The sequence below is a fragment of the Pseudorca crassidens genome, chromosome X (assembly GCF_039906515.1).
Source record: "Pseudorca crassidens isolate mPseCra1 chromosome X, mPseCra1.hap1, whole genome shotgun sequence".
In the NCBI taxonomy this organism is placed as follows: Eukaryota; Metazoa; Chordata; class Mammalia; order Artiodactyla; family Delphinidae; genus Pseudorca; species Pseudorca crassidens.
In genome coordinates this window covers 133762674-133772922 of record NC_090317.1, presented here as the reverse complement: position 1 = coordinate 133772922, position 10249 = coordinate 133762674, and the positions used below count along the sequence as shown (strand labels likewise).

General features: G+C 50.9%; 1 protein-coding gene across 1 annotated transcript; it reads left to right on the top strand.

The window, feature by feature from the left end:
• Positions 1-398: 398 nt before the first annotated feature.
• On the top strand, positions 399-9545 carry LOC137216558 (acetylserotonin O-methyltransferase-like). Its single transcript, XM_067722659.1, has 3 exons — positions 399-3574; positions 5545-5680; positions 8568-9545. The coding sequence occupies exons 1-3, from the start codon at positions 3319-3321 to the stop codon at positions 8632-8634; spliced, it is 459 nt and encodes a 152-aa protein (XP_067578760.1). The 5' UTR covers positions 399-3318; the 3' UTR covers positions 8635-9545.
• The last annotated feature ends 704 nt before the right edge of the window (positions 9546-10249 follow it).

Genomic DNA, 10249 nt, shown 5'->3' with positions numbered 1-10249 from the left:
GGTCTGGGCGGACTTCGTCCTCGAGGGGGGTGCTTAGATTCAGGAAGGGTGGACCGAAAAGGGGAGTGAAGCATCTTCCCCATCCAAGGTCCGGATCCCCCGAACACTACCCGGGGACCCCCCTGGGCTACGACGCCTATCTTAGCGCCACTGAGATATAGGGAAGAGGACCTTACAGAAAACAGAGTAACTTGCTGCCTTCCCCTGGCTTGAAAACGTGACCTGGCTGTGCTCCCATCCCGTCCCCAGCCGGCTGGGGCTGCCCGCTCTTTACTCAGTGCCAGCTGCGTGCTCACAGGGTGTGCGGTGGCTTATAACTCTTGGGAGGAAAGTCGCTTTGGTACACGCAATTTCATGCTGTGTACTGTCACCTGTAACAGAATCAGAGCAGATGCAATTTTAGTTTTAGAATAAAACTTAATACAGCCTGAACGGAACGAGAGAGTTAATAAACTCTCCGTAGAAGAAAGCTGAATGCAAGCTTGAAAGAATAAGTCAGTAACCTCTCAATAGAAGAGTGATTACAGCTCTACTATAATAAGAGTTAATACAACCTCACTACATAAAAGCGAACACCGTCTTAACCAGATAATACAACCTTAATAGGACAAGAGTTAATAGAATCTCAATACAAGAGGTTCATCCAACGTTAAGAGCATAAAACTTACTACAACCACATAGAATAAGAGTTCGTAAACTCTTCACACACAAAGAGTGAGTACAGCCTTAATACAGGAGCTCATACAGTCATGACAGGGTAAGAGGTAATGCAAACTTCACAGAGCAAGAGTCAACACAACTTTAACAGAAGAAGAACTAGTACCATCTTTAGAGAATATACCTTAACACATCCTTAATAGAATGAGACTTAATAAAACCTTAATAGAAAAAATCTGAATACAACCTTCGTGGAATGAGAGTTGATAACATCTCAGTAGAACAAGAGTGATTGCCATTTACTATACCAAGAGTTAATACAACCTCACTGCAAGAGCTAATACCATCTCAATAGGATAAAACTTAGCACCTTAATACAGCAAGAGTTCATGCGACCTTAATAGGATAACAACCAATAGTACCTTTGGAAGAGTAGATTCAATCTTAATAAAATAAGAGTTAATGCAATCTTAAGGGAATAGGAATGGATACAATCTTAACAAGAGTTAATATAAAATATAATCTTAGTAGAGTGAGAGTTGATGGAACTTTAATATAATGGTTCTCAAGTGGGGACTGTGCCCCCGGGGGCACACTTGTCAGTGTCTGGGGACATGTTTGCTTGTCACAGCTGGGGAGGGGGGAGGGGAGCTCCTGACATCCGGTGGGTGGAGACCAGGGCTGCTGCTGCACACCCCGCAGTGCCCAGGACGCCCCACATCAGAGGTTGATCCAGCCCCCCACATCGGTAGCGCCGCTGCCTTAATAGAATAACAGTTACTAGAACCTTAATAGCAGAATTAGGAATTAACACAATAGTATTACACTCCCCTCTCGCACATGCATTTGGAGGGCTTTCCAGTGTCATCGTGGGTCGGGAAGCAGCAACTTCCCTAGTTAACGTAGACACAGGTCTTATTTTTATGCTGTTAAAACAAACCTAATCGTAAGTGTGGGAAACACATTGTCTCAAGAAACCATCTCTCCACTGCACACCTGAAACTTAAGACAACACTGTAAACCAACTACACGCCAGTAAAATTTTTTTTTAATTTTTAAAAATGAAAAAGAATAGATAAACAATAAGGACCTACTGTGTAGCGCAGGGAACTATACTCAATATTTTGTAATCTATATGGGAGAAGAATCTGAAAAAGAATGTACACGTGTATTCTTTTATATATAACTGAGTCACTTCGCTGTACACCTGAAACTAACACGACGTTGTAAATCAACTCTACTTCAAAAACAAAGAAATAAAAATTGTACCCGAAATCTAGGGTACAATTCTGGAAAAAAGAAAAATAACTGTCTCTCCTCGTGGGGCGTTAATGGATCCACCTCTCATGGCCAACGTTATCCCGAACCTTGTGTGCGAGGGAGAAAAATGCATTGATGGTTTATTCATTATTTTTACCCTTTTTGTATTATTTGGAGACACCCCATTCACTTCTTTAGATGGAGAGAGAAAAAGAGAAAATAAACCGTCTTAAGACTCTTGACACCAGCAGGTAGGGAACACCACTGACACCTTAAGGAAAAAAAAAGGACTGCGTATATTTCCTTGTTTGGAAAATGCAAACAATGCAGAAGGAAGGGCGTGGAATGAAAACGCAGAAGGCCCTGTCTGTCCCCCATCCCCCGAATTTCTGCTCCCAGGTGACCAGTGTGACCAGCGAGGGACAGAGCGAGGATTATAGGATTTTGAAAACTCACGCGTGGCTTCCCGTGGTTGCACGTGCCCCTCGATATCCCTCGGGCGTCCCCTTTGGGGACCTCAGGGTCCCTCACGGGGGGTGTGCATTTCCCAGGACAGGTTCTTGCTGTTCCGGGCAGGTTCCATGAAGAGCTTCTGTGGACCGACAGGGCGGGGGCAGCTGCTGCAGACGCCTGGACCTACCAGGCTCCTGCCCGGCTGGCCAGCCCATGAATGACCCCCTTGGCCCCTGCCCCTAGGGGGACAGCCCCCCCCGGGCCCTGGCGCCCACCCTCCCTGGGGACCGATCCATCCACTCCCGTGGGGCAGGATTAGGGCTGAAACAGCAGGAGCGGTCTCTTCGTGGGTGCAAGGTGGAAGCGTCATTTAAAAACTGTTTTTATTGTGGTAAAATAGACGTACTATAAAATCTACCATTTTTAAGGGCACAGTTCATTGGCATCAAGTCCATTTATATTGCTGGGCAACCATCCCCACCATCATGTCCAGAACTCTCCCATCTTCCCAAACTTTGTCCCCATTAAACACTGACTCCCCCTCCCCCAGCCCCTGGACCCACCATCTACTTTCTGTGAATGTGACTCTTCTAGGGAACCCCGGTACGTGTCCTTCTGTGTCTGGCTTCTCTCACTCAGCATCATGTCCTCAAGGTTCATCCACATTGTACCTGAATCAGAATTCCCGTCTTTTCTAAGACTGAGTCATGTTCCATTGTTTTTACACGGTATTTTGTGTATCCATCCATCCATCAGTGGACGCCTGGGTGGCATCCACCTTTTGGCCATTTTGAAGAATGCTTCACGTGAACACACGGGTGTCCACGCTATCTGGCCCCCTACTTTTGGTTCTTTGGGGTCTACACCCAGCAGTGGAATTGCTGGATCCTGTGGTCATGCTACGCTGAATTTTGTGAGGAACTGCCCTGTTTCCCTGAGCACTTGCAGATGCACGCTCCCTCCCCATGGCGTGTGCGTCTGGTTCTTAAGAGAATTGAAGCTGAGTCTGGTTTCTGCCGTTGCCCCGAGGTTCTCTTCGCCGCCTGTGAGCTGGGAGTCTTTGACCTTCTGGCCGAGGTCCTGGAGGCCCTGGGCTCGGCTGCAGTGGCTGCACGTCTGGGCGTCAGCTCCCGGGGGACAGAGCTACTGCTGCATGCCTGTGTGTCCCTGAAGCTGCTTCAAGTGGAAATGAGGAGAGAAAAAGGTAAGCATCCTGGCTAGTTCGAAGGAGGCATTTTAAAGGTGCACCCTCAGCACTTTTTTTTTTTTTTTTCTGTAAAGGGCCAGAGAGTAAGTATTCTTAGCCTTGTGGGCTGGCCGTGTGGTCTCTGCAGCTGCCACCCATCTCTGCCCTTGGCGCACCCAAGCAGCTGGAGACAAATGGGAGGGGCTGAGTGCCAATAAAACTTTATTGACAAGACAGGTGGTAGGCCAGGGTTCCAGTAAAACTTTATTAACGAAAGAGGTGGTGGAACGGGGTTCTAGTAAAACTTTATTGACAAAATTGGTGGTGGGCTAGGGTTCCAATAAAAGTTTATTGATAAAACAGGTAGTGGGCCAGGGTTCCAATAAAACTTTATTGACAAAAACAGGCAGAGGGCCAAAATCAGAGAGCAAAGGCGGGATGTCATTTACCAGCTCTGGATCTAGAGGTTTCCTCAGGCTGGTGTATGCACTGGAACCCCGATGAAGTATCCAAGGAACAAGATAAAAATGTGAAAAAAAGAAATCTCAAGGGAGTAATTTTCCATCAAGCTGAACTGATTCAGTTCAGGGGTTGCCATTTATGAGAGTATATTATTTTGGTGTTGAAGCTGCTTTTCTCTTATGGAAGATGGTGATGGTAGGGTTTTTTTTTCTTTTTTTTAATGTCCTTCCTTTGCAAAATTCAAAACTGTCAACCCTATGTCGGTCATCCAGATGGTTTTTTAGAGTTTTGTCAATCCGAGAAATTGCAAAGTGTAGGGACTATCGCTTGATAGAACAGGAGTGGGTGGACCAGAGGTGTCGGGGGGTAGCTGGTGGGCTTTTTTCTTGCAGCCAAAGGACTTGTGTACCTGTTGGATTTCCGGGGTGCGGCCGAGTTAACTTGAACAGGGAGACATCATCTGAGGGGTTGGTGGTGCTCAGATAGCCCGGCTTGGAAATCAAGCAGGTACCAGCCACACCACGGGAACAAGCTTTGCAGGTCCCCCTCCCGGCCACCACTGGCAACACTGCCCCTGAATGCCCAGCCCATGCTGAGACCCAGCCGGGATACACCTGTGGAGGATGCTGGCTGTTCTATGGGAAGCACCTGGGGGTGGGAGGAGCCTGTGGTTCCCGCTGACATGCGGCCCAGGCAGGTGAGGATTTGGGCAAGCGCACAGGCTGGAAAGCCCCGTGACGGCAGCGTCCACTCCGGCTGTGCCTCTGGGGTCCCCGTGGAGACCCACAAACATTGGGCAGGTACGCATTGTGCAGGAGAAATGAAAGGCTAGATCCTTCCTCCTCGTGAGTGGGACAAGGCCCTCCTGTCCTAGGAGGGATGCCATGACCAAGAACAGGACCACGCCGGACCCCAAGCACCACAGCTGGGCCCCCAGGACAGGCCCAGGCACCGGATGAGCCGTTCGGACATGTGGCCCCGAGATGCCCAGGGCCGTCCCCCCTTGTCGGGGGCTGGAGGGATGGAGTGGCTTAGGGTGCAGCCGGGGAGCACGGTGCCGTCTGCCCCGGGGGGCTGTGGGCATCCTGCACCTTGTGGAGATGATGGCCCCACCAGGCTCGGGTCCCTGCTGCACAGCTGAGCTCACCCAAAAAGCGCCCCTTTCTCCCCTGATCTTTGTTTCCTCTGCACGAGTCGGGCTGTTGCCCCCATATGTCCATTTTAGAATCAGGTGTTGCTTAAAGGTCCGCAGACTGTAATATACGTTTCCCTCGGGCTCGTTGGCTGTTCACTGCTCCGCCGGATCTTCCCATGGGATTTGCCGAAGCTGAACCCAGCAGGTGCGCCTGCTGCCCACAGGTCAGCCGGCCCTTCGGGACGAGGGTCCAGCTGTTGGGACTTCCGTTGTCCCAGGCAGGAATCGCGTTTCCATCAGGGTGTTCCCAGTGCTGGTGTCAGCATGTCGGCGGTGCCTTGGTATCTAATGCGTTTTTGTTTTTTTTTTCCTCTGTTCTGTGTGTTTTCAGCTGTGTATGAAAACACAGAGCTCGCCAGCACCTACCTGGCCAGAGCCAGCCCCAAGTCCCAGCAGGACATGCTGCTGTACGCGGCCAGGACCACCTACCTGGGCTGGGGCCACCTGGCCGCGCGGCTGTCAGGTGGGTGCGGTGTCGGTGGCGCTCCTGAGTCCCAGGGCTGCCTGGGGGCTGGTTTTCAGGGCATCCGAGGAATCGAAATGCCGGGTTTCTTGTAGAACCAAACGCGACATCATTAGATTTGGGAATCCGGAGCAGATGTGTGAGGTCACCTGGTGTCGACCGACGGGATTACTCTAATGATGTCGTGATGAGAATCCTTGTGCTTCAGGAGTCTCCAGGGGAAGCGGGGGTGCCCCAGGGCAAAGCAGGAAGATAATCTGGAACATACGGTGGAAAACCCTGCGTGCTGCTCTCTGCATGTGATGGCTGTGCCGCACACTGGGCTTCTCAGCCTCACCCCACTGGCTGGGTGGGGCTGGGTGACCCTCTGATGTGGGGCGTCCTGGGTCCTGTGGGGGGCGGAGCAGCTTCCCTGGTCTCCACCCGCCAGGTGCCAGGAGCACCCCCTCCCCCCAGTGAGACAACCAACAATGTCCCCAGACATTGACAGGTGTCTCCTGGGGGCAAAATCAGTTGTAACTGGGAATCACTACGGTAGAGACAGATGGATAGAGCTATAGTTAAGTGATAGATATTGGTAGATCAATATTATTAGATAAATACTGATAGATAAGTAATGATACATTATAGATGATAGATGATTGATAGACAATATTGACAGTTTGATAGGTGATTGATAGATATAGATAGATATTGATAAAATGATAGCTATTGTTAGGTATGGATAGATGATAGGTAGATAGATGGATCTATAGATAGTGAATCTATAGGTAGATGTTAATGATAGATAAATATTGTTAGATAAATGCTGATAGATAAGTACTGATAGATAGTGATCAATAGATGATAGATATTGACAGATGATTGATAGGTAATATGCATAGTTTGAGAGATAGATGATGATGGATGGACATTATTGGTAAATACTGATAGAAGATGATAAATATTGATAGGTGGGTCTAGATAGATGATAGAGAGATAGATGAATACAGCAGTCCCCAACCTTTTGACACCAAGGCCCGGTTTCATGGAAGACAGTTTCTCCACAGACGGGGCGAGGGGGCTGGCAGGATAATTCGGGCAGTAACGCAAGCGAGGGCGGGATGGTTCAGAAGGTAATGCGAGCCGTGGGGAGCGGCAGATGAAGCTTTGCTCGTCTGCCCCCTGCTGTGTGGCCCAGTTCCTGACAGGCCATGGACCGGTACTGGTCCGCGGCCCAGGGGTTGGGGAACCCTGGCTGAATAGATAGATAGATAGATAGACAATAAGCGACAGCTAGTGGAATTATAATAGGTGACTGATAGAGAGAATCTCTGATGCTAGGTCAGGGTTTCTCAGCACGACTGACATCGGGGCTGGGTGACCCTCTGATGTGGACGTCCCGGGCCCTGTGGGCTGTGCAGCAGCTTCCCTGGTCCCCACCCGCCGGGTGCCAGGAGCTGCCCCTCCCCCAGTTGTGACAACCAACTGAAGACATTGACATTGTTGAGAACCGTGGCTCTCCATTTTCTTTCTTAATTATTTTAACTTAAACCCCATCTTGAGCCTCCGGTAGCTTAGCCGTGAGAACCCGAGGACCCAGTTCTGCCGCTGGTTTTGGAAAAGGTACAGCTCATCAGATTCACTCTTATCGTCACTGTTTGATTTCACGTTTCTCTTCCAAGATCACACCCACGTGAGACTCACCGCGCACGTGGCGTCGATGCTGTTCTGAGCGTCCCCAGGTGGCCCAGGGCCGGTGCACAAAGTGCGTCAGGGTCGGGCCCACAGCTTGGAGCCAAGGGGACTCTCAGTGAGTCTCTGAGGGAGACCAAAGCGTCAGGGGTCTCGTGTCACAACCAGACAAGAGGGCACAGTAGGGGCAGTGGCACGGCAGAGCGTGGACGCCCGTCTAAGGGGTCAGCCCCCCGTCAGCTCCCACACGTTGTGCCCACGCGGCCATGGGGTGACAGCCGCCCCAGCTTCCGAACTTTGTGTTTTACGAGAAGCAGGATGTCGCGATTTCAAGGGGACGCCCCCTGAGCTTTTGACCTTGGGGCCCATTCAGTTAAAGAAGGAAGCCGTGAGGAGCTGGACACAGCCCAGTGGACTCCGCCCGAGGGTGCGAGTAACCAGCGGCGCCGCCACATCTCCGCAGCCCTTGCTGGACCCTCTGGAGTCGGTCCGAGGGACTTCAGTGCTTTGCCCCACGGGCAAAAGGAGCCTCTGGTTTCGGAGCAACGGAGAGTAACAGGCTCCTTCCTCCTGCCTCGTGCTGGTGTATCTGGGTCCCACGCGGAGGCACGTATTTCTGCTGCTGTGTAATTTTCATCAGTGTCTCCCGAAGGTCAGGTGGAAAGAGATGCCTCACCTGACCGAAGGCTGGGTCACCTCATATCCATGAAAGGAGCAGGGGGCTGACTGCAGCCAGACTAGATCCAGGATGGAAGGAGGACACACCGCGGGGAGCCAGCTCACCTGTACATCAGGCAGCGGGGCCCAGGAGGACCCAGAAATCCCCCCCCACCGGCCTCAGGGGAGTAGCAGGAAGCTGTGGGTAGACCCGCTGGCCCTCCAGCTACAAGGACGGCCCCATCCCCAGGTGCCAGGGGCTGAGTCCTCCTGGACCGAGGCATCGCCTCATTTCACGGCATCTTTACACTGTCTTTAGACTGTCCCTCGTTTCTTCTTTCCTCACATCAGAGAGGCCTGCAAGACGGGTAACGTGCAGCTCTGAATGTGGAGTTATTTTTTGCAAACTAGAAATGAATTCGTGAGTGTCTTGGGTTACTTGTTTCCTGTTTGCTCTGTCTGCGATGTAAGGATAGGGTCTGTGAGCACCAGTGTGTGGTACCTAATGTGCAGTAAAGTCTCAGAACCCGAGTGATGCGCGCCCCCGATTTCCGAGACAGGAGGAACCGGTATCTGAAGGCCTTTGGGGTTCCCTCCGAGGAGCTCTTCACTGCCATCTACAGGTAACGCCAAGCACCTGCTTTTTTTTTTTTTTTTTTTTGGCCTCGCTGCGGGCTCTTAGCTCCCCAGCCAGGGGTTGAACCCGAGCCCCCTGCAGTAGAAGTGCAGGAGTCTTAACCACTGGACCGCCAGGCAGGTCCCAAGCACCTGCTCTGATAGGGTTTTGCTTATATTTTATAATTTTATTGGAGTGTAGTTGATTGACAGTGTTGTGTTACCGTCTGCTGTGCAGCAAACCGACTCAGTTATACATATTTATACAATCTTTAATATTCTTTTCCATGATGGTTTATCCCAGGGTATTGCATGTAGTTAGTTCCCCGTGCTCTGCAGTAGGACCTTGCTGTGTATCCATCCTATATATACGAGGCTGCATCTGCTAATCCTGACCTTCCCTCCCCCACCCCCTCCCCCTTGGCAACCACTAGTCTGTTCTCTGTGTCTGTGAGTCTGTTTCTGTTTCATACATAAGTTCATTTATGTCATATTTTAGATTCCACGTAGAAGTGATATCATATGGTATTTGTCTTTCTCTGACTTACTTCACTTAGTATGATCATCTCCAGGTCCGTGCATGTCGCTGCAAATGGCATCATTTCATTCTTTTTTATGGCTGAGTAGTATTCCACTGTATATATGCACCACATCTTTTTTATCCATTCCTCTGTCAGTGGACATGTAGGTTGCTGCCATGTCCTGCATGGAAACAGTGCTGCAGTGAACATTGGGGGTGCATCTTGGGATCTTCTCAGATTATGGTTTTCTCCGGACACACGCCCAAGAGTGGAATTGCAAGTTCATACGGCAACTATATTTTGTAGTTTTCTGAGGAACCTGTGTACTGTTCTCAATAGTGGCTGCGTCAATTTACATCTCCACCATCAGTGCACAAGGACACCCTGGTTTTAATAGTTCCCGGTGACCCAGCGAACGAAGAAGATGGATATCCCAGTAGGACAGTGGGGAGCATCTTTCTGTCACTTCCCAAAGGCTGTTGTGGTCCTAGCTCCTTTCACTGCAGCCAACTAGCACCGGCTCCAAGGACGAGGGCGTGGGACACAGATGTGGTTCTCCGTGTAGACAGCAGTGAGAATCCTCTGGGCGGGGTTGCAGGCTGGTCTGCTGAAACTCCGAGAGCAGAGTCTTCTCACGCTGCCTTCCTGTTGGAGGAAAACACCGTGTGAGCCTGCAAGGATCAGGAGAGTTTACTGGGGTCCTGGGGGGCAGATGTCACTCCTCCGTTGTGATGCTGGCGGGGATGAGAAGGAAGGCCGGCCAAGCCTGCACGTTGGACACTGGGAAGCTCCCAGAACAGACGCAGGACTGGGTGGGTGGTCGTTCTCCCTGTCTTACGGGATAAGGGGGTGGGGCTCGGTTGAGGGCAAAACGGCAGCGGTGAGCACCAACCCTCGGTCTGGTTTCAGGAGACCCCGCAGCTCCCTCCTGACCCAGCACTGCCTTCCCATAGAGGAGGGACGGAAAGCACGGGTCGCCCTTCGGGTAGGGATGTGAGGCTTCAGAAAATCATCTCTGGTGCACAAGGGGTGTCTTTGCCATGTTCGCTGGTAGCAGGCTCCTCTAAGCAAGAGCAGGCTTGCAATTGCTGGGCATGAAAACACAA